The following is a 20,538-nucleotide window of genomic DNA, read 5'->3' as shown; positions in this document are numbered from 1 at the left end:
ATGATCATCTTGACACTCTCATTGGAAAGACGAAGAAGAGACTGCAAGACAGCTGTTCTAGTACCCCAAGAGCTATGGGGCAGCATGTTTTGCTAGTACTGTACCTGTACTGTAGAGAGTTTGTTACTCTTAATATTGCTCTCTTCATAGGCCAGAAGTTGCATTAGTGTGGTTGCTGGATTTCCATGGACCTATCATTCCGGGTGCATATATCAGGGTGCTGATGTTCTTACATTTTGCTGTTGTTGTGTGCTTATGTTCTCAGCTTCAAACTAGAATTCAGCACCTGGGTTTTACTTACGTTGTACTGGTGAACTCTATATAGCTTGGTCTCTGCTTGCCTGTACTTCTATCTAAAAGTGTGTAAATTCTTTAAATTGCCCTACATACAATTAAAAATATAGAGATTGCATTTATTTTTCTTCACTTGCCAGTGCAGATGTATGAGAATGAGTGTACTTCCAGAACCTTCCTTTCAAAACTACTTGCAATCATGCAGTAGATAAGTAACACTTTAGAGGGAAGAGGACCTCCAGCCAAAATAATTTCCAAATGATCTTAAAGTGTAATTTATCTTCTTATTTTGCAGCTAGCTATGGACCAAATCCAATTTGCAAAGGTTGTTTGTCTTGTTCAAAGGATAATGGGTGCATCAGATGCCAACACAAGTTATTCTTCTTCCTACGAAGAGAAGGAATGAGACAATACGGTGAATGCTTGCATTCCTGCCCATCAGGGTACTATGGACTCCGAACGCCAGATATGAACAGATGTTCAAGTGAGTTTTTTTATTTGAACGCTTACATTTGCTTTTATAGGAAGGCCATAATTCACGCTCAGTTTTTAAGATGATATGTTGTGGAACATGATGGTGTTTTCACAGATGTCTCAAGATCATCGTAAAACTTCTTTGCTAAAGAACATCCCAGCTCATTCCAAGATATGTAACATCCAGCAGATTAAATAGTTGATGTATTAACCTAGTTTTTATTGTTGTTGTTGTTGTTTTTATTATTGCTTTAGTTAGAAGGGAAATTTAGGAAAGAATAGTGATTTAAGCAGATATTCCTAGTTTTAACAAACAAATTCCCATTATATGAAAATAAAAAGGATTAAGCATTAGTTAATAAGTGCCTCGTGTAGGTACTAGTCAGTGTATGCACTGATATATGGGTGGGCTTCTTGTCATGCTTTTTGTTCCCACACAAATTTCAGGTGACCAGACACCTCACACCAGACATGCTTTAATATGTAAGTGTTGCTTTTTTAATAAAACAGATGTACTATTAAAAACAAACAAACAACCTTTCACTTTTAGTACTGTATTTTATTTGGAAATTTACAATCTGCTAATGTGCAACAAGATTCCCTGTTTGCATGTTTGTGCCTAGAAGCACAACTGTTAAAGCCAATGCGTGCTCTGGTACCTCTGCACATTATTTCACCACTGTCTGGCAGTTGTGCCGATATCGATTTTTCCATATGTTCATATGTGGAGTATTACCCATATGGATTATTAATCATTGCTATTACCTCTAATTTGTATTTATGGGGGGTTTTTGTGTGTGTGTGTCATAGCCTAACCAGAATTAGGTCACCGAAGCTAAGAACCTGAAGTAAGAAAAAGCTTTTCTTTGCTTCCTGGAATAATCAAGTGTCTGTTAAATGCACGGCACTCTCCCCCTCAGTACTGCGGCATGTCACCGTGTTGTGAGAAAGTGGGTCCCGGCTTTCACATCACACATAAACTTGAGACCCACGTGAGGTCACTCCGTGGCAGTCAGGGCTGGAGAGGGAGCACTCATGGCCGCGCTTGGACCCGTCCCAGCCAGTGCAATGTGTCCCGCCTCTTTGTCCCCACTCCCTGCGCGGGCTCCGTGGATATGGTATTCTTCACGTTGTGTTCCCAACTGCTATGTAATATTGCTGAGTGCTGCCTAATCTGTACCAGGTGGCTAGGTTTTGATGAAAAATTAAATGAGACCAGTATATGGTTTATGTATCCTTTCTGAAAAGTAATTTAGGATCTTGGCCTTAATTTTCATAACACGTTTGTGAATTCAGCAACTCGTCCACTTCAAACCTTTCAAAACTGGGCTGCAAAAACTTGCCCGTGTAAAAATGTTTTTGCATATAGTTACAGTTTTGGGACAAAGATGAATTTGTCTATGTTAGCCTGTACTGTGCTTGTGAGATAGGAAAAGCAGTCTGTACTGGCAGTCTTTTTTTTGACTTTCTTAAAAAGAAAAAAAAGTTATTTGCAGAAAGCGGATGGTGAACTCAATATAACTTTTTTTCGTTTTTACCACTTACAGAAAGTGGCCTTTTTCCCTGAATTACAGGATTGGTTTTGAAAAGCATAAATGCGAGTTGTGTCCAACCCATATTGGCATGTGTTGAGCACTGGGTATTTAGCTCGCCCTCATGCCTTTGACAGTCTCCCTCTGTGAGAATAATGATGCAGTTGCATTTACTGACCAGCCCTGGTTCTCCTCCAATGATTTTTGTATTGTATATTCTTATTTTAGTGTAACTGCCAACTGGTGTATTTATAAATCACATCTTCATTTTTGTTCTTGGTTTGGTGATCTTGCATGGCACATACATTGCATTGTGGACACACAGACATTTTGTGGATTGAAGTTGAGTTAAAATAAACATTCTTAAAAAATAGGTTTCTTCCTACTTGATGTTAGATACTTTTAGGTACGCTTAGTTACAGACTCCATTGCCCAGATTGTATTATCTCAGCTAAAAATAATAAAAATTCTGGCTATGTTAAAATCCTTCTGGGAGTTACAGGGCTTGAATTACATAAGTTGAAATGATTTCTGCCCTATTAATATCTTTATAGGCACAAAAGCTGTTTAACATTTTATTACTGAAACACTTGCCCATTTTTGTTAGAGAAGCTATAGAACATATTTTTATGGAAAATGTTGACATGATTTTAAAAGCCAAACATAGTTAGGGCCAAATGTAACACAATAAATACCACAGCCAAGTGTAGCAGCTCTAAAAGGATGGAAATTTTGGATTTCAAGACTAATTTTCTTTTCTACATGTAAGCAGTATGTGTGTCTTGAATTTGCTAAGTGGTTCTAGACTGTTTTTCTAGTAACAGTGAATCATGTCATTTTGAGACTGCTTGTCTCTTGAAATCGATGTAGAGTTTCCTGCTGGAGATGATTTTCCTCCTGAACACTGCAGTACGAGAATGCAGTACCATTTGGACACAAAATTGGAAAGTGTTGAGTCTCTTCTGTAGAAGAATGCCCAAGAGAAGAGCTACACTTTGTTAAACTTCCAAGAAATTTTGGTAATTAATGACTTTGAACTGAACTGCTCCAAGAAGAAATAATCTCCTGAGAAAAAAACAAAACTGAATTAAAGAGTAAGATGAAATCTGTCACCTGGGTGGTTGGTTTAACATTGGTCTGATTAATGGATCAAGCCTATCTTGAACCTTTCAACTTAGTCTGTATCCATAGTAACCTCTACAATTTTAGGGGGAGGAAGCACTCAGACTTTAGAAATTACAGCTCCCTTCAGCTTTGGTTGGCTCCTCCATTTGTTTAGGTTCACCTTCTTTCTCACAGGAGGGCCCGACATAGCTAAAATTATAATTTCCCCTTCCATGCGCCTTAAGTAAAAACAAGATAAAGAGGAGATTTTAAACAAATTGAGCATTTATTAAACACATGTTGTTAAGTCACTGTATTAAGAAAGATAATGATTTTTTTTTTAACTTTGTTACAAAATAACAAGACATCATTAATATATCATGGCTTGACTATTTCTTATGTAGTATAGAAGAGCATATGACCTTCTGAGACTATTGTAGCCAGTGTAATTGTAACTGTCAGAGGGTTCAATTACCATAGGGGCAGCATTATTTGCTTTAAATAAAATATTTTTTCTGATTTTTAGAAATAGTTTTCATTACTTTTGTGTTTTTTTCCTTCAAATATGGCTTTATCTTTTAAAAACAAGCTTAATACAGCATTTGGGATTTTGAAATGAAGTTGGATGGCCAGAAATTGAGGTCTACCTATCATTATTTTATAGGCATTTTTCCCCCTCCCTATCTCTTCCACTCTCTTTTCATCCTTCAAATGGATTTGGATTTTTTTTTTATTTGGAATTTTTTTTTTCGGCCTTACTTCGTGTTTTGACGGAAGGGTTTTCTTCCATCTGTCTGGCAACAAAAATCATCATAGTGCTTTGAATTAAGATTTATTAAATCTGTAGTCAATTTAGATTTAATAGGGCAATTGTATATTTGTAAAGTACTAACTGAAAGCACTGTGGTTTGGCATTTATTTAAAAGATCTCAACTAATAATGAATCAAGATTAGATACTAGAAATGTATCGCTAAGTGTTTATTAAATGAATTTATTTTTAAAAAATATTCTCACTATAGTATTTTATAATTAGGATGTTGTATTCCAAGCATTTCTCTCTGAAATGGTAGACCTGTGATAAACTTCAGGACCTGTTACGGCCAAGTGACTGTGTGTATCATTCTCTGGCACTCATGTTCAGTCCCTGCCAAAGTTGTAGCCTAAAAATCTTTATTTGTATAATAATAATAATAAAACTGCAACTGCCTAAGCCACATCTTCTTAGGAGGTTAAATAGCTAGCTATTGTAGATATTCCCTTGTAGTCTAAAGCTCTTTTGCTTGTGATTTTCCTCCACTCCTCACTGTCTCCTCAGTGATTTTCCTGAAAGTTTTGGTCTTTCTTTCCATTGGTTGTTCAATTGATACTCCATGCACTATGAGAACTGCTCACATCATGGCTTTCTTCAGCATCTTGCCTCTGTTTCCTGCTCTTGTTAGCACTAGCACAGTCTTTGTCCCTCATGTGCCCTTGTGTCCTCAAGGTGAGTTATAAAACATGTCGTCTATCTGGATTTTTGAAGTTTCTCCTAGCTCAGGAAATTCTGGAGAGGATTAGCACAGAAGGTGGTGCTGGGCAATGACAGACTGGTGTGGAGTACCAACGGACACGTCAGGATGGCAGTGTGAAGTCAAGTCTGTAGCACCAATGCTGTTTTACTGAGCAGCAGGAGTTGGAAGGAGTGAGTGTGACGGGCATGGGGACAGTCAGGGGATAGGTGAAGTTAGGAGGTTCTGGGGTAGAAGAGGCAGAGAGATCTGAGGCAAGAAGGGTAGGGCGCTGTGAGTCAGTACCCAGTGTGAAAGACCAAAGTATTAGGTGCTTTGGACCAGGCAACAGTTGTCACTCCCACAACCAACCTCACAAGTTACAGGCCCAGAGGCTCCTCTGGAATGATACTTCAATGGAAAGACTGAGTTTGACCTGCAAAAGGGAAGCGCTAACGGTAGAGAATTATCATCTATCACTTTGACTTCTTAAACACAATGGGATGCCTCAAGCAAGGACCCCATTTCAGTGCAAAGGCTACCAAGCCCTCCAATTTAGGAATGCCATGTTTCCTTCCCCAGCTTCAGTCTGCAGCTTCTCTTTGCAAAATATGATCATTACCTCTCTGTCTCGAAGGCGTTCAGTACAGTTCCCTTTCATACGCTGGTGGTTGCTGGTTTCTACTCATGCAGATCTCCTCACGTGTTCTCACTTTCCCTTCCCATACTCAACTGCCCTTCGCTGGTGTCTGCGTTTCATGTGGAGCAGAACTTGCTGTGAATTGTCATTGTTATTAACATTACTAGGAACTGACCAGCTGTCTTTTCCACTACGTGCACTACAAAATATCTTTGTTATGAAGGGAGTTATGGATGGATAGTCAATCACATTGATTACGTTTGGAAAGGGACAAGGTGATAATGGAAACACTACAGAATATGGATCTTTCACAAAGGCAAAATAAGGCTTGTGTAAAATTTTCAGATTATGCATATCAGTAAAAATACTTTACAAATGAGTAACTACTTTTTACAGTTGAGATAGACATCTTTTGACCCTAAAATTCATCATATTGCACTGAGTATGAGAAAGTAATATAGTAAACCTTCTTGTTAAGGTATGTTAAAATATGAAGCACGTGCATCTCAATATGGAGCATTTTATGCTTTATTTTGAGCTTCAAAGGCATTATATTTCCCTACCATTCAGCTTATTCTGCATCACCTTATAAGCTGGTGATAAATTTACTATGGAAGGGTAGTAGCTGTTTTGGTAGCATTATGCTCTCTGTAAGTATAGCACAGAAAGAAGCTGTTTATAGGAGCACATACTCTTTTTTTGCAATAACAAGCATATGTACCTGAGTCTAAATTTAATTCAATATCTGAATTTGTATTTTGAACTCCTGGGCTTTTGATTCCTTCTCTAAAATGTAAGTCTGTCAATTCTTTAATGCTTATTTTAAAAGAAGAATGAGTAAGAGTGGCTTATCATGACTGTTAGGAAGCCAAAGCAGGTCATGAAAATCTTTTAATGTCACTGTGGTTCATCTGCTTAAAATGTATCTCTAATTTGGGCATGATTTGTAATCCGGGCTTTCTCCTTCCAGAGTTCTTTAATGTACCATTTATGTAGTTTTCTATAAATATTGTAAGTTTCATCCATGTCAATCAGATTTGGTTTTTTGATATTCAAGTAAATGGCAGGGGAACATTTGACTCAATATAAATGGAGACTATAAAGCCTAAATACAAATGTTTTATTGCTGCCTAGCTAAATGTACTTCTTATGGATAAGATTGATTGCCCTAACCTTGACTGAAACATGGCTTATAGCTATTACTTTTTAAAAAAATCTGGTGTATGTGCAAAAACACTTCAGAAGAAAATTATTTCTGAAGTGCCATGGGGTGCTAGAGGTCACTGAAAACTAAGGAAAAGGGGACTTTGGTTCCTAAGTCCTGTACATAACTTATCTTTTGCCACTCTGTCTCAGTAAGCAAAGTCAAAGATGTTTTGAATTCCTGTCTTTGGATTCTTTTCTGACAATGGCCTTTTTGAAGGGAGAGATTATGATCCTTTTTTCTTTTTCTCCTCTGTAGAACCAAAGACTTTGGTCCTTCAGTTTGGTAGGTTTCCTGGCTATTGACTGAGGAGCGGCACAGTATTAGCTCATGGAGTTATGTTTCTTTCTTGAGCATATTCTGTAACGGATCTCAAGCATGGAGGCACTTTTACGTACTATAATCTACCCTCGTGCTCTACTGAAATGTCAGTCATTCAAACTCTTACTCTCCTGTCAGCCTAAATTAAGAGATTGCACAGTATCAGTAGACTTTCCATTGGAGAAGTTATATATCTTGTCCTGTAAATCAATGTTTCAGAGCTCTGTCGAAGGGATAAGTTTTTGTTTCGCTTTGTTTCATCTGACCACTGCAGATACTTGAGCAAAGCATTTCTGTCTAATTTCAGCCCAGCTTAGCTTCACCAGACAAAGTAGTGACTTCTCTTCCACCCTTTCCCCTGGGAGGTGAAGTCATGGAGCTGTGAATTTATAACCACTCCTGTGACAGCTCGTGATTGAAAATAGACTTCTGGGAAGTTAGCTTTCCTAACTTTTGGAGTACTGCTCTTCTTCAGTTCTCACTTTTCACTTTCTAAATATGTATTTATCATGAAAGATTATATCTCTTTAGGGTTTTTAATATTAATTTCGCCCATTAAAGTGGGCTCTGGTCTATCTGATGGGATAAGAAAGTTATTAGTTTAAAACTGCCCTTGCTGAAGCAATGAGGACCTTTGCCATGGATTTCAGTGAGGTCAGAATGTTGTTCTTTTAGCATTTACATACAATTCTTGTGGGAAGTATGGTGTAACATTTTAAAAAATGTCATCTGTTTAGAAATAGGCTGTGCTAATCAGACATACCCGTAGATTTCTCTGGGCCTTCCTGAGTGCTTTTTGAAGTCCAGTTATGTGAGGATGGTACCAGAGGAAGATGTGTGGTCTTCATATGGGGGTGGCTTTCAAGGGTGTTTTATACCTTTCACATGGAAGGATGGAAGCAAATATTTGACTTTCTGACTTTCCCAAGATAGAAACACTGGAAAGAAAATATGAGATTATGCTAGAAGAGCTGCAGTAAGAGTGTTACGATGCGTCTGAGAGGTCCTGGCTATGTAGAGGGTAGTAGAGCCAGTGGGATATAAGGAGACATGATGCTGAGCGGGAGTAGAAGGCATTTGAGGTCTGGTAGGAAGCCAACTCTTGATGAGACACTGCAAATTGAATATAAGGGAAGGAAGAGGTAGGGACTCACAAGTGTCTGCCCCTAACCTACAGACCTCTTGTTGCTAGCTAAATGGGAACAGCAGCAATGAAGCACCCTTTACTTCTTCACTCTCAGCTTCTGAAGATTAGGTTTCCAACCTTGTCATTGTTGCCTTACAAGTATGGCAGGCGTGCCAAAGGTATGTGATTGCTCTTTGGGGTTCTTCTGCACGACTGAATTTATCAACTCTTTCTCCCCTCAACACCAGTCTTATCTTTCCCTGTGCCTCCAAAGTCTCCCTCTTCTAGGAGGGAGCCCACTTCTAGGCTCCCTCTCCTTACTGCTTCTAAGATCTCCCTGGCAGTTACCCTTGTCTATCTGGAAACCTCTAGTGGGCACCATTTTCTGTTTATTTTTAGAGAAAAGAAATAAAAACATTTCTGAAGAATACTGTGCGTTATGCAATATCTATTTCTTTCCTCTAAATGGCTCCCTGGGTCTAAAATCTTAGCTATGCTCAAGTTTCCTTTGTTTTTTTTTGGTGTTGTAAAATTCTAGGTAATCTTTTAAGTGAATAAAAAGAATACACTAGCAGCATGGTTTAGCTACTGAAACTATATGGAAAATGAAACCACTGAACTGGTGAGAAAAGCAATTGGATCTATAGCTAGTAAAGTGAAGTAATAAAATTGCTTTTGACAAGAACCTTCTCCAGATTAAAAAAAAAAAAACCCCTCTCGTGCCAGTTTATTATAATTATATCAGTAAACTAACTAGTTAATTTAAAGGGAATCTAAAATGATCTAGAAAGGGGTTTTGAAAAGTAGGAAAGATTTTGCTTTAGGAGTTAGGCATAAGATGCTGAGAGCAGAAAGTTCGAAGGGTTGAAAACTGTGGAAATCAGAAGAAAGCAGTTCAGATCATTAACTTTAAAAAAAATACTTCCTTGTTTTTTATTGTATTATTTTATGTAAAGCCTAAAACCATTTTTTTAAATGCTGTTTTTCTTAATTATTGTCAAACAGCTGTTATGTAGGTTTCATACTAGATTATTCATTTATTATCCAATTTATTATTTAAATACTAGAATGCAAAAAATTTTTGAATTCTGCAATATACTTCCATTAAGACTTATAGTTAGCAAAGTATACATAGATAATGATAGACATAGATAACAATAAGAAACACAAAATTTGACACAGTTATATTTAGTTCCAAACCAATGTATCTTAATATTCATAATGGAGTATCAACGTTCTTTAGGAGTCCAACTAAAAACGTTCTCTCTCCATGTTGGTATATTTAGCTGTAAAAGCAAGAGAATTTAAAGAATTCATTTATTCTAACAGACTAACCTCAGTCACAGTTAAAATGATTTATTAATAACACTTTTATTTAAAAAAAAAGAAAATTTGCCCCAAAAGCATTTAAACAATCTGATAAAATGAAGCTAGACATCAAAAATAATAAACTCTTTAAAAATTTCTTTATTTTATAACCACTCCTATGGCAGTTTGTAGTTGGAAATAGACTTCTAGAAAGTTAGCTTTTCTAACTTCTCTTCTTTAGTTTAGTTTATTTACATTTTATTAAAAAAATCCCTGCAAGACTTAGAGCTGCACCAGCACCCTTCGTGATTTGAGACAGAGTATATGGAGGATGTCAAAAAGGAGCAGTTGTCAATCCCAGTTGATCTTCAGCCACAGTGTGGTCTATTACTGAGTTAAATTATTGTTACGATTAGTACCCACTAACCCCAAGCATTGTACTGAATATCACTCTGGTGAGTTAATGTTTTAATTTCTCAATTCTTAAAGTATTCCTAGTACTTTTTCAGTGTTTTCCGCTAAATTGCATCTGATACAGATTAAATAATAGGCATTTCATATTTGGACTAATTTATCCTCATTGGAAAAAATGGAAAATAAACTGCTTTGGTGGAAAACTCCACCCAGCCTTATCCCAGGAGCCCCTACTAATGCTTCCAAAATATAGTTATCATGGCAAGAACTCTACTGTGATACAAAAGAAAACTGGTATAGAAGACAAAGCAAAAGATATAAATAGGATGGGAGTTTTGAAATATGTTCAAGAAACTGAAAGAAGATTGATTAATTCATTTAATGTTTAAATATGGAGTATTCACATATGTACTGTTAAATAGCAATAGTTTTATGGAGGATATCCCCAGCATAAGGTGAGGCAGGCTTTCACCTGCTAAGCGTGCTTATATGATATCGAAAGGCAACTTGTACCAGAAGTTTTTCATTTAATCCCTCTTCCACCCAAAAAAAGTTCAAATGGATTAACTTTAAACATGTTACTCCCCAACGTGTTTTGAAAACAATAGTTAAAACATTATTTCAAAAATATACTTGCATCACTTGGATGTGGGGCAGGGTCACATGATGCTAATTTTTCTTTTAATGTTCTGTTCTGCACCTCATCATTGGACTAAATGATTGGAAAAACCTTTATGTCTTTTCAGACTGTCTTGTGTGGGTGGGCAAGAGGCAAATGTTTTTTCTGAATATTTAAACACATTGGATTTTTTATTCAAGCATTGCAATTAATAAAATACTTGCAGTACATCTTGAGTGTAACAAACGAGATTTGCAATTAACTATTGCAGTACATCTCCAGAGCAGCTCACCTTATCATTTTGCCTTGCAGACACATTAATCTGGGGAAGTGATTTTGCAGGGTCATTGTATGAGTATTGATCTCCTGTTCTTTAGAGAGTGGTTCAAACCTCATGAAAAAGAAATCATAATTCTTGGGAGTTTCCTATAAATTAAACTGAGGATAAGCAGCACAAGTTAGGCTTCTTATATGAACACAAGTTCTAAAAGTCCCTTTGGGAGATGCTGGACACTGGATTGGTAGCATGCAGATGATGTGTGGTTGTGTCTAAGCAGAGCCTGCAGAGCTTCCCTTTGGCAGTGGAAGACTTCAAACTGGTGTTCGCATTCCTTCTAACCAAAGAAAGGTGTACCAGCATTTGAGATACTTTTTTTTCTTTTCATGTGATCTGCCTAATTTATTGTCCAATGCCACAAGAAATCTGATCTAAAAAGCCTCATATTTCCCTAATTGCTAACAAAGAATAATTTCCCACCACCACCCAGTTCAAGTGCTATGGTTTGCCCTATTTTGGCCTGCTGAAGTTCAAGAATAAGTACTAAAATCTGTTTCATAAAGATTGGCTAAATTTGAAGTGTTGTTAGGGGATATTTACCAATAGCTATTTCAGAAGTCCTTATGGTTTGTAATTTTTTTTCTTTAGAAAAGAATGAAGAATAAATGAACGGTGTAAGTGACCAAAAGGATTAGTATATTGTTGCATGACATGAATAACAAATGCTTCCTGCTGTGACTTCAGATAGCTGAAGACAGGATACAGTTAATGTAGTTTATGTAAAGTATGTACGTGAGCTGAAGGATTAGATTTTTGAAATGAATTTTAAAGTGTTCATTACTGTTCCAAATATAATGGCTTTTACTTTTTAATCTTTGGAACAGTTTTCCCTGGCATTTTTTTGTAGGTATGTATGACTGACTTTCTTAAGCCTCCATGTAAGTATTTCTGCTTTTCAGGTGTGCATGTGATTGTTGATATCGAGTTCATTTCCAAGTTGCCATGTTTTAGTATGGAATAGGATATTTCTGAATAGTCTGCAATCTATTGTGGACAATATTTCTCTTAAATTTTCAGAGAAATCCAATATTTCAAAAGGCAGTAGTGGTTTGGGGTTTTTTTGTGGTTTGTTTTTTTTTTTTTTTTTTTTACTATTGATTATCGCTTTGTCTCTTAGTCATTTAACAATGGCTAGTTTTTTATGGATTAACTGCCTTAATAATAGAGAGGAGTTGTATCCAGAAAAATTGAGGCTTTTTGCATGGTAGCACATGCATATGTGTAGATACAGATATCAGACATAATACATGAAAGCATTCACTCAGCTGTTTATAGGGTCAACTCATGGTAAAAAGAAGTATCCTGCTTGCAATGACAAATCATAAACTGAAGGCAATACATATAATACATTCATACTTCCCAAAATAATTTGTTGCATCTTAGTTTCCTCAAAACTACTTAAACACAAAAATAAAATATGTAATTAACTCAATTATCACTTAACTAGAGGTTTTATCTACGGTTTTGATTATAAAAAATAGGATTAAAAGGATGTAGGGGAAAATGTGGTAAATAATTACAGTTAAATGTAATTTCTCTTATAGAGCAGATCGATTTCAGGATGACAGTATTCCTCATTATAGCACTTCTGGCTTTGCTGTTTTCTTGCTTCATAAAGTCCTTTCATTTTTAGTCTTACCCTAACCTAGCTGACTTGTTCCTTATGATCCTTTTGATTCAGGATGCAGAATAGAAAACTGCGACTCCTGCTTTAGCAGAGACTTTTGTACCAAATGCAAAACTGGCTTCTACTCGCACAGAGGCCGCTGCTTCCGAGGATGCCCCCCTGGATTTGCAGCCTTGGAAGAGCTTATGGAATGTGTGGGTGAGTCTTCTAGCACAACGGTGCTGCTGAAGCAGCTCTTGTGCCAGGTGGACAGGTTCAAATACTTATGACACTATTTTTAAGCTGATGCTCAGTATTTTCTATCAAGAAATATTCACTAATGGATTGTGTCTGGATCTCTTTACCCCTAATAATAAAAAATGATAGTAATAGGTTTTACAAACTTTGAAATGTTGTATTATTGGGAATGTCACTCTGTTCTGCATCACAAAGTGCTGTCCTCTTAACTGTAAATCACCTTACGTGAGGATTTGTAACTCAGAATTTGTAAGATTTCAGGAAGGCCAGTTTTTGCATTAGAACTTTAAGTCAATGACTTACTCCTTGGACTCTTGCCCTCATAAAACTACCTGCTCATTTTGCCTTTTACCAAGGCTAGAAACCAGGGGCAGGGCAGATTGAATTCCTGTAGCATGTGGGCTTCAAATTCACTTTTAGTTTCTCTGCAGCTCCCCCCTTTTCCATTAGCAAGTAACAAATATAAACCACCAAGTAAGTGTTTTTAGTAGAAATGTACTTTATAACTCTGAGCCCGCATTGGCAGTTCTCACAATATTTCTTGAGTCTCACAATTTGGTGTTTTATCTTGAAGCCTGGGAATTGCATCAGAACAGACCCTTTCTTTCAAGAGTATTCCTCACATTTCATCATGGAGAGGACCTGGAAATGTGAATTCTTGAGCTTTGCAAATCCTGGTGGCAACCAAATAGGATTTATTTAATAAAAAGAGAAAAATTTAAATCAATCTCATGATTTTAGGAGGGTTTTTGAATATTTGCGACTGACATGATGTCTTTACAAACAGGTTGATAGTCTGATGGTTTTATGCTCAGGTTGAAGCCAGATAAAAAGATTTTTTCAGGTTCTGTATGAGATTTTAATTTTGTTTCTAAGTTTTTGCCTGTTAACAGTAAAACTTTCAAGTGGTGATTTCTAGCAGCGTATTCTAATTAAAAAAAAAAAAAGAAAAAAACCCCAGAAGAATTGCTCACTCGTGCTTTCTTTTGCTTTGTCAGAAGGCTGTGAAGTCGGTCAGTGGAGTGAGTGGGGAACTTGCAGCAGAAATAACAAAACATGTGGATTTAAGTGGGGCCTGGAAACGAGAACCAGACAAATTGTGAAGAAGCCAGTGAAAGACACGATACCGTGCCCAACCATTGCAGAATCCAGACGGTGTAAAATGGCCATGAGGCATTGTCCAGGAGGTAAGCATAGTTCATGCCACAAAAATCTTTATGAGCTTTCCTTAACTGAAATCCTATTTCTAACTTGACAAAAAGAGCTATTTCATCCCAGCTGAAGGGGAAATCCTGTCTCTGCTCTGCCAGCCAAGGCTGAAAGGCAGCAGCACTACGGCAGCCCTAATTTGTGCAGCAAGACTCCAGGGAAAGGCTCAGCGTGGGAGTGATCAGTCTCTCAGTAGACTGTGAAACTGTGTTTTTCCTGGTGTGGTACTGAGGCTTTTTCAAAGAGGTGCCTCGTGGAAGAACCGTAACAGGTTGCAGTTTGGGCTTCAGCATGAAAACGATAGTGATGGTGGAGGAACTAATTGCTCTGTGCATGGCAGGAAAGGTTATGATTCTAAACGTCTCTGCAGGCGGCACACCCGGTGCTGGTGTGATGGGAATTTAATTTAAATGAAGTTAGTGACACATGGCATTGTTAGCTGGAACTAGTAGCTGGAATGTCTTACTTGTTCTGAATATTATAGATCAGGGCCAAACTATGATAGATGTGATACAAGCAGAATAGTGATAGATATCGAGCTTTTCAGCATGAGACCAGCTTATGGCAATTGCCACAAATAGATAAAAGAAAGAATCAAATTTCTTTATCATGGTGTTTTAAGACTTAAGTAGTGCTGATTTGAAAAAGGAAATGGAGTTTCAAATTTGTGTTCATTTTTGTAGACCCCAAAATGGAGAAACATCACTGGTAGAGAGGAGTTTTTGTTATCTTTTAAATTGAAATGATTTACTCTTCACTTGTGCAGACTGAACACTTACAGAGTTTTCGGAATTTGTAGGAGAGGTGGGTGATCAACAGGTGATAAAGATGCCATTCCTTTTGGAATCATAGGATTAAAGAAAGATTCAGGCTTGAAGGGACTTCAAGAGATCTCTAGTCCGACATCCTGCTGCAAGCTGGGTCAACCGTGAGATCAGACAAATAAAAAGGAATAAAGTGTTGCAGAGCCCCGAGAAAAGCCATAACCTGATGAATAATCTAAAACTGAAACAATCATAGAATAGGTACATAAATAAGTTTGCTTTGTGTTCTGGGATTGTTGAATATGTCTCTCTTGGCTTGAACATACTGCGCACCAGCATGTGTGAAAATTATACATAAAGTTTTAGTTTACAGATTAAATCTGTGCAAGCTTCATTTTTGTCTCTAGGACCCTGCCACAATCTGAAAGAGAATATAAAGTTGATTTTCTGTTATCCAGGTTAACTGGGTCTGTTATGCATTCTTCCTCCGTGTCCCACTCCCTATACTCACTCACACGTGCTTGCGCACATGGCGCAGAGTTATAGTGGTACTGGGGTGCATTGTACAGCACAGTTAATCCGCAACCTAAATAAACTTCTCAAAGACACTGAAGAGCGGAACCTACGAAATGGACATTTCTATAGGAAGGACGAAGAAAAGGTAAAAATCAAGGCTGATTTGGGCTGCCGTGGTATGTGTCTCATGGTATCTTTGAACGTGAGTCAGCTGCATCTACATCAAGGTAGCTACGCTTACTAGTGCTTGCAGCCTGCTGAGATGGATCAGCTCTTCCAGTTACTTCTAACAAACCCTGAAGCCCAAGTGGGGTTAGTGATCAGATCAACTGGGGAAATGTTTTACTGCTAAATTGGAAGGAAGAAAAAAGAGCCTGTGTGAAGTTCTACAAAATCTCCAATCAATATTTTCTTTTTTTGCCGTTCAGATGCATGATGTTTAGCTTGTAGTGGAAAATTTGAGAAAATTGCAGAATATTTTCAATTCAGCTCCATGTGGTAGAGCTTTAGTCATTTATGTACCCATTGTGTATAGAGGGAGGTAGTTCATGGATGCAGTGTCCAGCTTCCATATAAACTCCTGGCAAGTAGAAATTTACAGGTGTGGGTTAGTCTTGATAATTTAGTTAGGATAGAAATTATTCAAATTGTTGTAAATAGTTTGAGAAGTGTGTTTAAGTGGACCACAATATCTATGAATGCTGTAGCATGGTCATCTAACTGTGGTAATCTGGAGCTATTGAACATTCATACCTTTTTGTAGCAGATTCTCTTAGGCTGTTTCAAATTTTGTTGTCCAGCAATTCAGGTCACTGATTAAAGATTTACTTCTCAAGTTTTATCTTTTCAAAGGCACAGTGGTGGGCTTTCCTAGGAGTTAGGAAATTTATTGCCTAGTCTATATCAAAATCTTTGACCAAATCTCTGCATTTTTTTCCCTACTTATCAGGAAAGTTGTTGGTGCAGACACAAATTCAGTGTGAAAGGCTTGTAGTGCTCTTTCATAATCATGGGCTCCAGTAAATTCTAAAGATTACAGTCCTCTCCTGTCCTCCCATGGTGTGGAATTCCCTGCCTGTGTTTTCAGGGATAAAAATAAATATGTACAAAACTGCAGGTTTGAACTCTCCGCACTGAATGCCGATGCTTAATGCTGCTTCTGTGCAATGATATAAAACACTGGCCAGAGTATAACCTCCTTTATCTCTCCTAAGAAACTCCTGGGAGTGAGTGTGTTAGTGGTGCTTTAAGTGCCCGGGGTAAGTCTTCCCCAGGCCTGGGTATCTCTGCAGGTGAGGAAGCCAAGAAGATTGTCCTGTTCGAAACTCCTGCTTCGTAGTATGTTTTAATTATGATTATTTACAGGACTGGTCTAAGATCTCATTCCTTTACCATATTTAATTTAGTTAGCAGGTTGCCCCCTTAGCCACTTGAAATGTTTCTTTGCTTACTTACTCACTGTGAAGGAGCAGGAGGCAGAGACGCTGGTTACAGGGAAGCTGAAATGGAGCAGATCCTGGCTGTTAAGGAGGAGATTCTGTACTTTTAAAAAAGTGGTGTTTTCCTAATGTTGGAAATTTTGTAATTAAACTTTAAAACTGAGGAAATAAGAGAAAAATGTAAGGTTAGCACTACTGGGGTACTGAAGAACCATAATCCCTGTAAATGTCGGTTGAGAGGCTGTTAATAAATCCTTTCTCCCTAATGTTCTCAGTACCTAAACTCACACAAATGTGTAGGATAAGTATTGGATTATACAGCTGAAATGGTTGTAGATTGTGATGGATTAAATTGAGCACAGGAAGTAAAGATATTTTTGGTAGAACAGGGTCAAATAAAGTGCTTTTGACACATGCTTTCTACTTCTGTACATTTTACAGTTACTACTTATGGTCTACATTACAGAAAAACTTCTGAAACAGATTTTTACACATTTGCAGAAGAAGTGGACTTAAATTCAGTTTTCCTACTAAGGACTTCAGTTTCATATATATCAAGGATTGAGATGTTACCCATCTGGCCATATGGCTGTGGTACAAATCTAGCTGACAAAGAATTCTTTATCACTTTCCCAGTATTTGCAGAGTTGTAGAGATACAAGCTGGAATGCAAGTGAAAGATGATTTCACTTCTTTCCTACTGAAGCCAGCAACATAAGAGGATACTCGATTTCAAATATGTTACTCAGTGGTATTTTCTTATTGTCAGTACTAATTGATTTAACTGTTATTACCAGATGGGAATGTCACATTTGTGTATTTGTTCATGTTATAGATGTTACCCTATGGCTTGGGTGTAACATGACTCATACTATGAGAGGTTAGACTTAGAAGATGACCTGGATTGTTCAGGCCACCTCCTACCCATGCTGGTCTCTTCCTGATAAGGAATTTTCTCCTCTTTAGCTCAAAAAGAAAGAAAAAAAGAATTTTTAAAAAAGAGTGATTGAGTTACAAGCAATGGGGAAATTAGCAGGCAGAAATGTTCTATGGGCTGATACAGCTTGCTGTCTAGAAGTTTTTCCATATATTTATTATAAATACTCTCTTTTTAGCTCTTATTTTTACATGTTCACCATATTCACCTCAGTAAATTACTCCTCTTTTGTTTGTACCCTGGAGGTACTTGCAGATTGCTCTCAGGTTTTTTATCAAGTATTACAAACACAAGCAAAGCAGCTCTCTACTTCTTTTAGTCTTCCATCAGATCGCAGTTCTTCAAGTTATCTGATACCCTAATGTTACTCTGTTATTTCTAGTAAAAATCATGATGCCATTTCTGAATGCTTATTTTGGACAGGAAGAAAGAGAGGTGAAGATGGGATGTATATCTGCATTAATTTCCTGAGCTTGAAAGAGGGAAGGTAGCAGGACAGGTCATGAGACCGCAGTGCGAGGGAGTTCTTTCCTTGACATGGACATGTAATTGGAGGGACTTCATGCTTCTTGATTGGACTTTTGAGGCTTTTTATGCAGGAATCTTTCTTCTTTTCATTGCTGCAATAGAATTTAAGACTTCTGGAAGAGCAACAGTAAAAAGACCCAATCAGGCTTTCTGTCCTTATACTGCAGTTACATTTCATTATTAATATTCAGAAATTATGACTTAAAAGCTTAAAAGATTAAAGAATATATACTCAAATATAGAAAACTAATAAATATGCAAAGCTGCAAAATGCGTGTTAACTAAGTTCTTTTAATCTGATAAGCTACTCGTGGTATGGCAAACAGGGAGTTAATGATCCCAGTTTGCAAAAATATTTAAGGTAGGATAAACAATATTTAGAGTAAAACTGTAAATACACCTTGGTGAAGACACTAGCTATACACTTAAAGTATACTAAACTAGCATAATTCCTAATAAAAACCATGTTACAGGTATAGTTATCTCTAGTAGGTAACTATTTTTTTTCCTTCTTTACATTGACAAATTTCCTCTGAGAATGAATGTTTTAAAATTTCTGGCTTTAACTTGACAACCTGCAGTATAAAGGGTCAAAAATGTTCTTGTTTCATCCCCCCTAATTCCCCCAAAAGTTTGGTGCTAACATTTGTTTTCTTTTGAAACCTGGCAAAAAGAAATCAGGATTTCTCTCTTTTACTAGATTTATTTAGAAGAGGCTAACTGAAGAATTTTTTAGTTGCGCAACCAACAAAGTCATAGAATTATTGAATAATACAGGTTTGAAGTGACCTAAGGAGGTTACATAGTCCAACCTCCTGCTCAAAGTAGGGTCAGACAAGGTGATCCAAGGCCATGACTTTGCACTTGTCTTTGAATTTTACGAGGTTCCTTTCAGCTACAATGAATGTCTTCTTCATAAGTGAGAAATAAATAAAAAAAACCCCTCAAAATAAATGTAGCACCAGCACTCAGTGAGTGATCCCTGTGATCAGACATATGATTATGTTCTTTTGAGCTTTTTGACTACATCTACACTGAAGTGCCCAATGTGGAAAAGTTTGTAAGCCAGGATGCTTTTGAGACCTTAATTTATACCTTGCACTTGTAGTCACAAGTAGGCACAATACCTACAAGCACCGTCTGCCTTTTGAGTGTCAATGCTAGGGCTCTCAGTAAACGTAACCTGACCTTATGTCTCCTGTTGGTCTTGTTATGTTGCCACAAGGACAGATAGCCTAAGTGGCAAACACTGGTCCAGGAACAGCAAGAACTGTTGCCTTCTCCACAAGGACAGTTGAGCACTGGGCAAGATTTGTCCGTAGACTGTGCAGTCACCATCCTTGGAAGTTTCCAAGACCTGACTGGACAAAGCCCTGAACAATCTGGTCTGAATGGTCTTGATGCTACTGAGAGCAGGAAGTTGGACTGGGGACCAACCTGGATGATTCTGCTGCTGTGAAAGGCAGAACGTGCTGTGGGTTTAGGCTGAAAGAACATTGTTCTTCCTGTTGGGGCTTTGCAAAATTTCTGATATCTTCTACTCCCAATTAGAGAGAAGCTGGAATGACTGGTCCTAGGGAAAAGGAACAAAACAAGTCTTTACCGTGTTTGTTACAGTGCTCAGATCTCTTAATTTGGCCTATTTTATTGATGTTGAAATAACATACTCTGTATGTCTAATGTTTTGAATATAATGATAACTGTTGTTTCATGCATTTCTGAGTTTAGCTTTAATCAGTATGGAAGCTTAGTTGGAAGTGCTGATTTCTTAATTTACTTTATTATTGTTTGACCTGTTCACTTAATTGTCTTTGGCTGAATGCTGCACACTTGTTATTTCAAAATCTTGCATAGGATCTAAAAGATACATAGCACAATGTACCTTTATATTAACTTAATGCACTATGGCAGTCTAAGAAAACATTGAAAGACCAGCAGAGGTACTGTAGAGATGCAGATATAGAACTGTATTTAAGTTTTAGATTTGCTTTGACTTTTCAAATCTGAAAGAAAAGCCCAGTCTAATTTGTTGACATTTTTAGTAACTTGAGGGTTTAATTCCATTGTTAATTAAGTCATGACATAAATGTATGTGGCAAGTTATAGATAAAATGATCCTACTCAGTAAAGATTGTCTTACAAGTTGAGGCATGATCTGAAGAGGGATGGTAACAAACAGAAAGCATTGTTGTTCTGGGAAAGATGACAAGATTTACAAACAGTAAGATCTTACTGGTTTGGTTAGTATTGCATGAATCTTGAAGACATTGGAATATTATTTATCATCGTAATACTAAAAACTAGTGTGTCCAAGTCTTATCAGCATTTTAAACGAGACTGTAGTACGTAGTATTTACAATAATATACTGTTATTGCCTACTGCAGCTCTCTGTTAATTTTGCAGTAGCAATGGACCAAAT

General features: G+C 37.2%; 1 protein-coding gene and 1 long non-coding RNA gene across 4 annotated transcripts in view; one reads left to right on the top strand and one right to left on the bottom strand.

The window, feature by feature from the left end:
* Positions 1-20,538, bottom strand: part of LOC142406824 (uncharacterized) — a 292,658-nt gene that overhangs the window by 155,675 nt on the left and 116,445 nt on the right. The gene's annotated exons all lie outside the window — the stretch shown is intronic.
* RSPO2 (R-spondin 2) overlaps positions 1-20,538 on the top strand; it is a 140,245-nt gene that overhangs the window by 85,230 nt on the left and 34,477 nt on the right. For 2 of the 3 annotated variants that reach the window (XM_075495134.1, XM_075495133.1), the window contains exons 2-4: positions 590-778; positions 12,543-12,686; positions 13,724-13,912. In XM_075495134.1, coding sequence (XP_075351249.1) covers positions 590-778; positions 12,543-12,686; positions 13,724-13,912 — 522 coding nt within the window. The remainder of the gene's footprint in view (positions 1-589; positions 779-12,542; positions 12,687-13,723; positions 13,913-20,538) is intronic. The other variant, XM_075495132.1, reaches the window with a different exon arrangement.

This window comes from Mycteria americana, chromosome 2 (genome assembly GCF_035582795.1).
Source record: "Mycteria americana isolate JAX WOST 10 ecotype Jacksonville Zoo and Gardens chromosome 2, USCA_MyAme_1.0, whole genome shotgun sequence".
Taxonomy (NCBI): domain Eukaryota; kingdom Metazoa; phylum Chordata; class Aves; order Ciconiiformes; family Ciconiidae; genus Mycteria; species Mycteria americana.
Note: the sequence above shows the minus strand (reverse complement) of the source record. Positions and strands in the feature narration are given on the sequence as shown.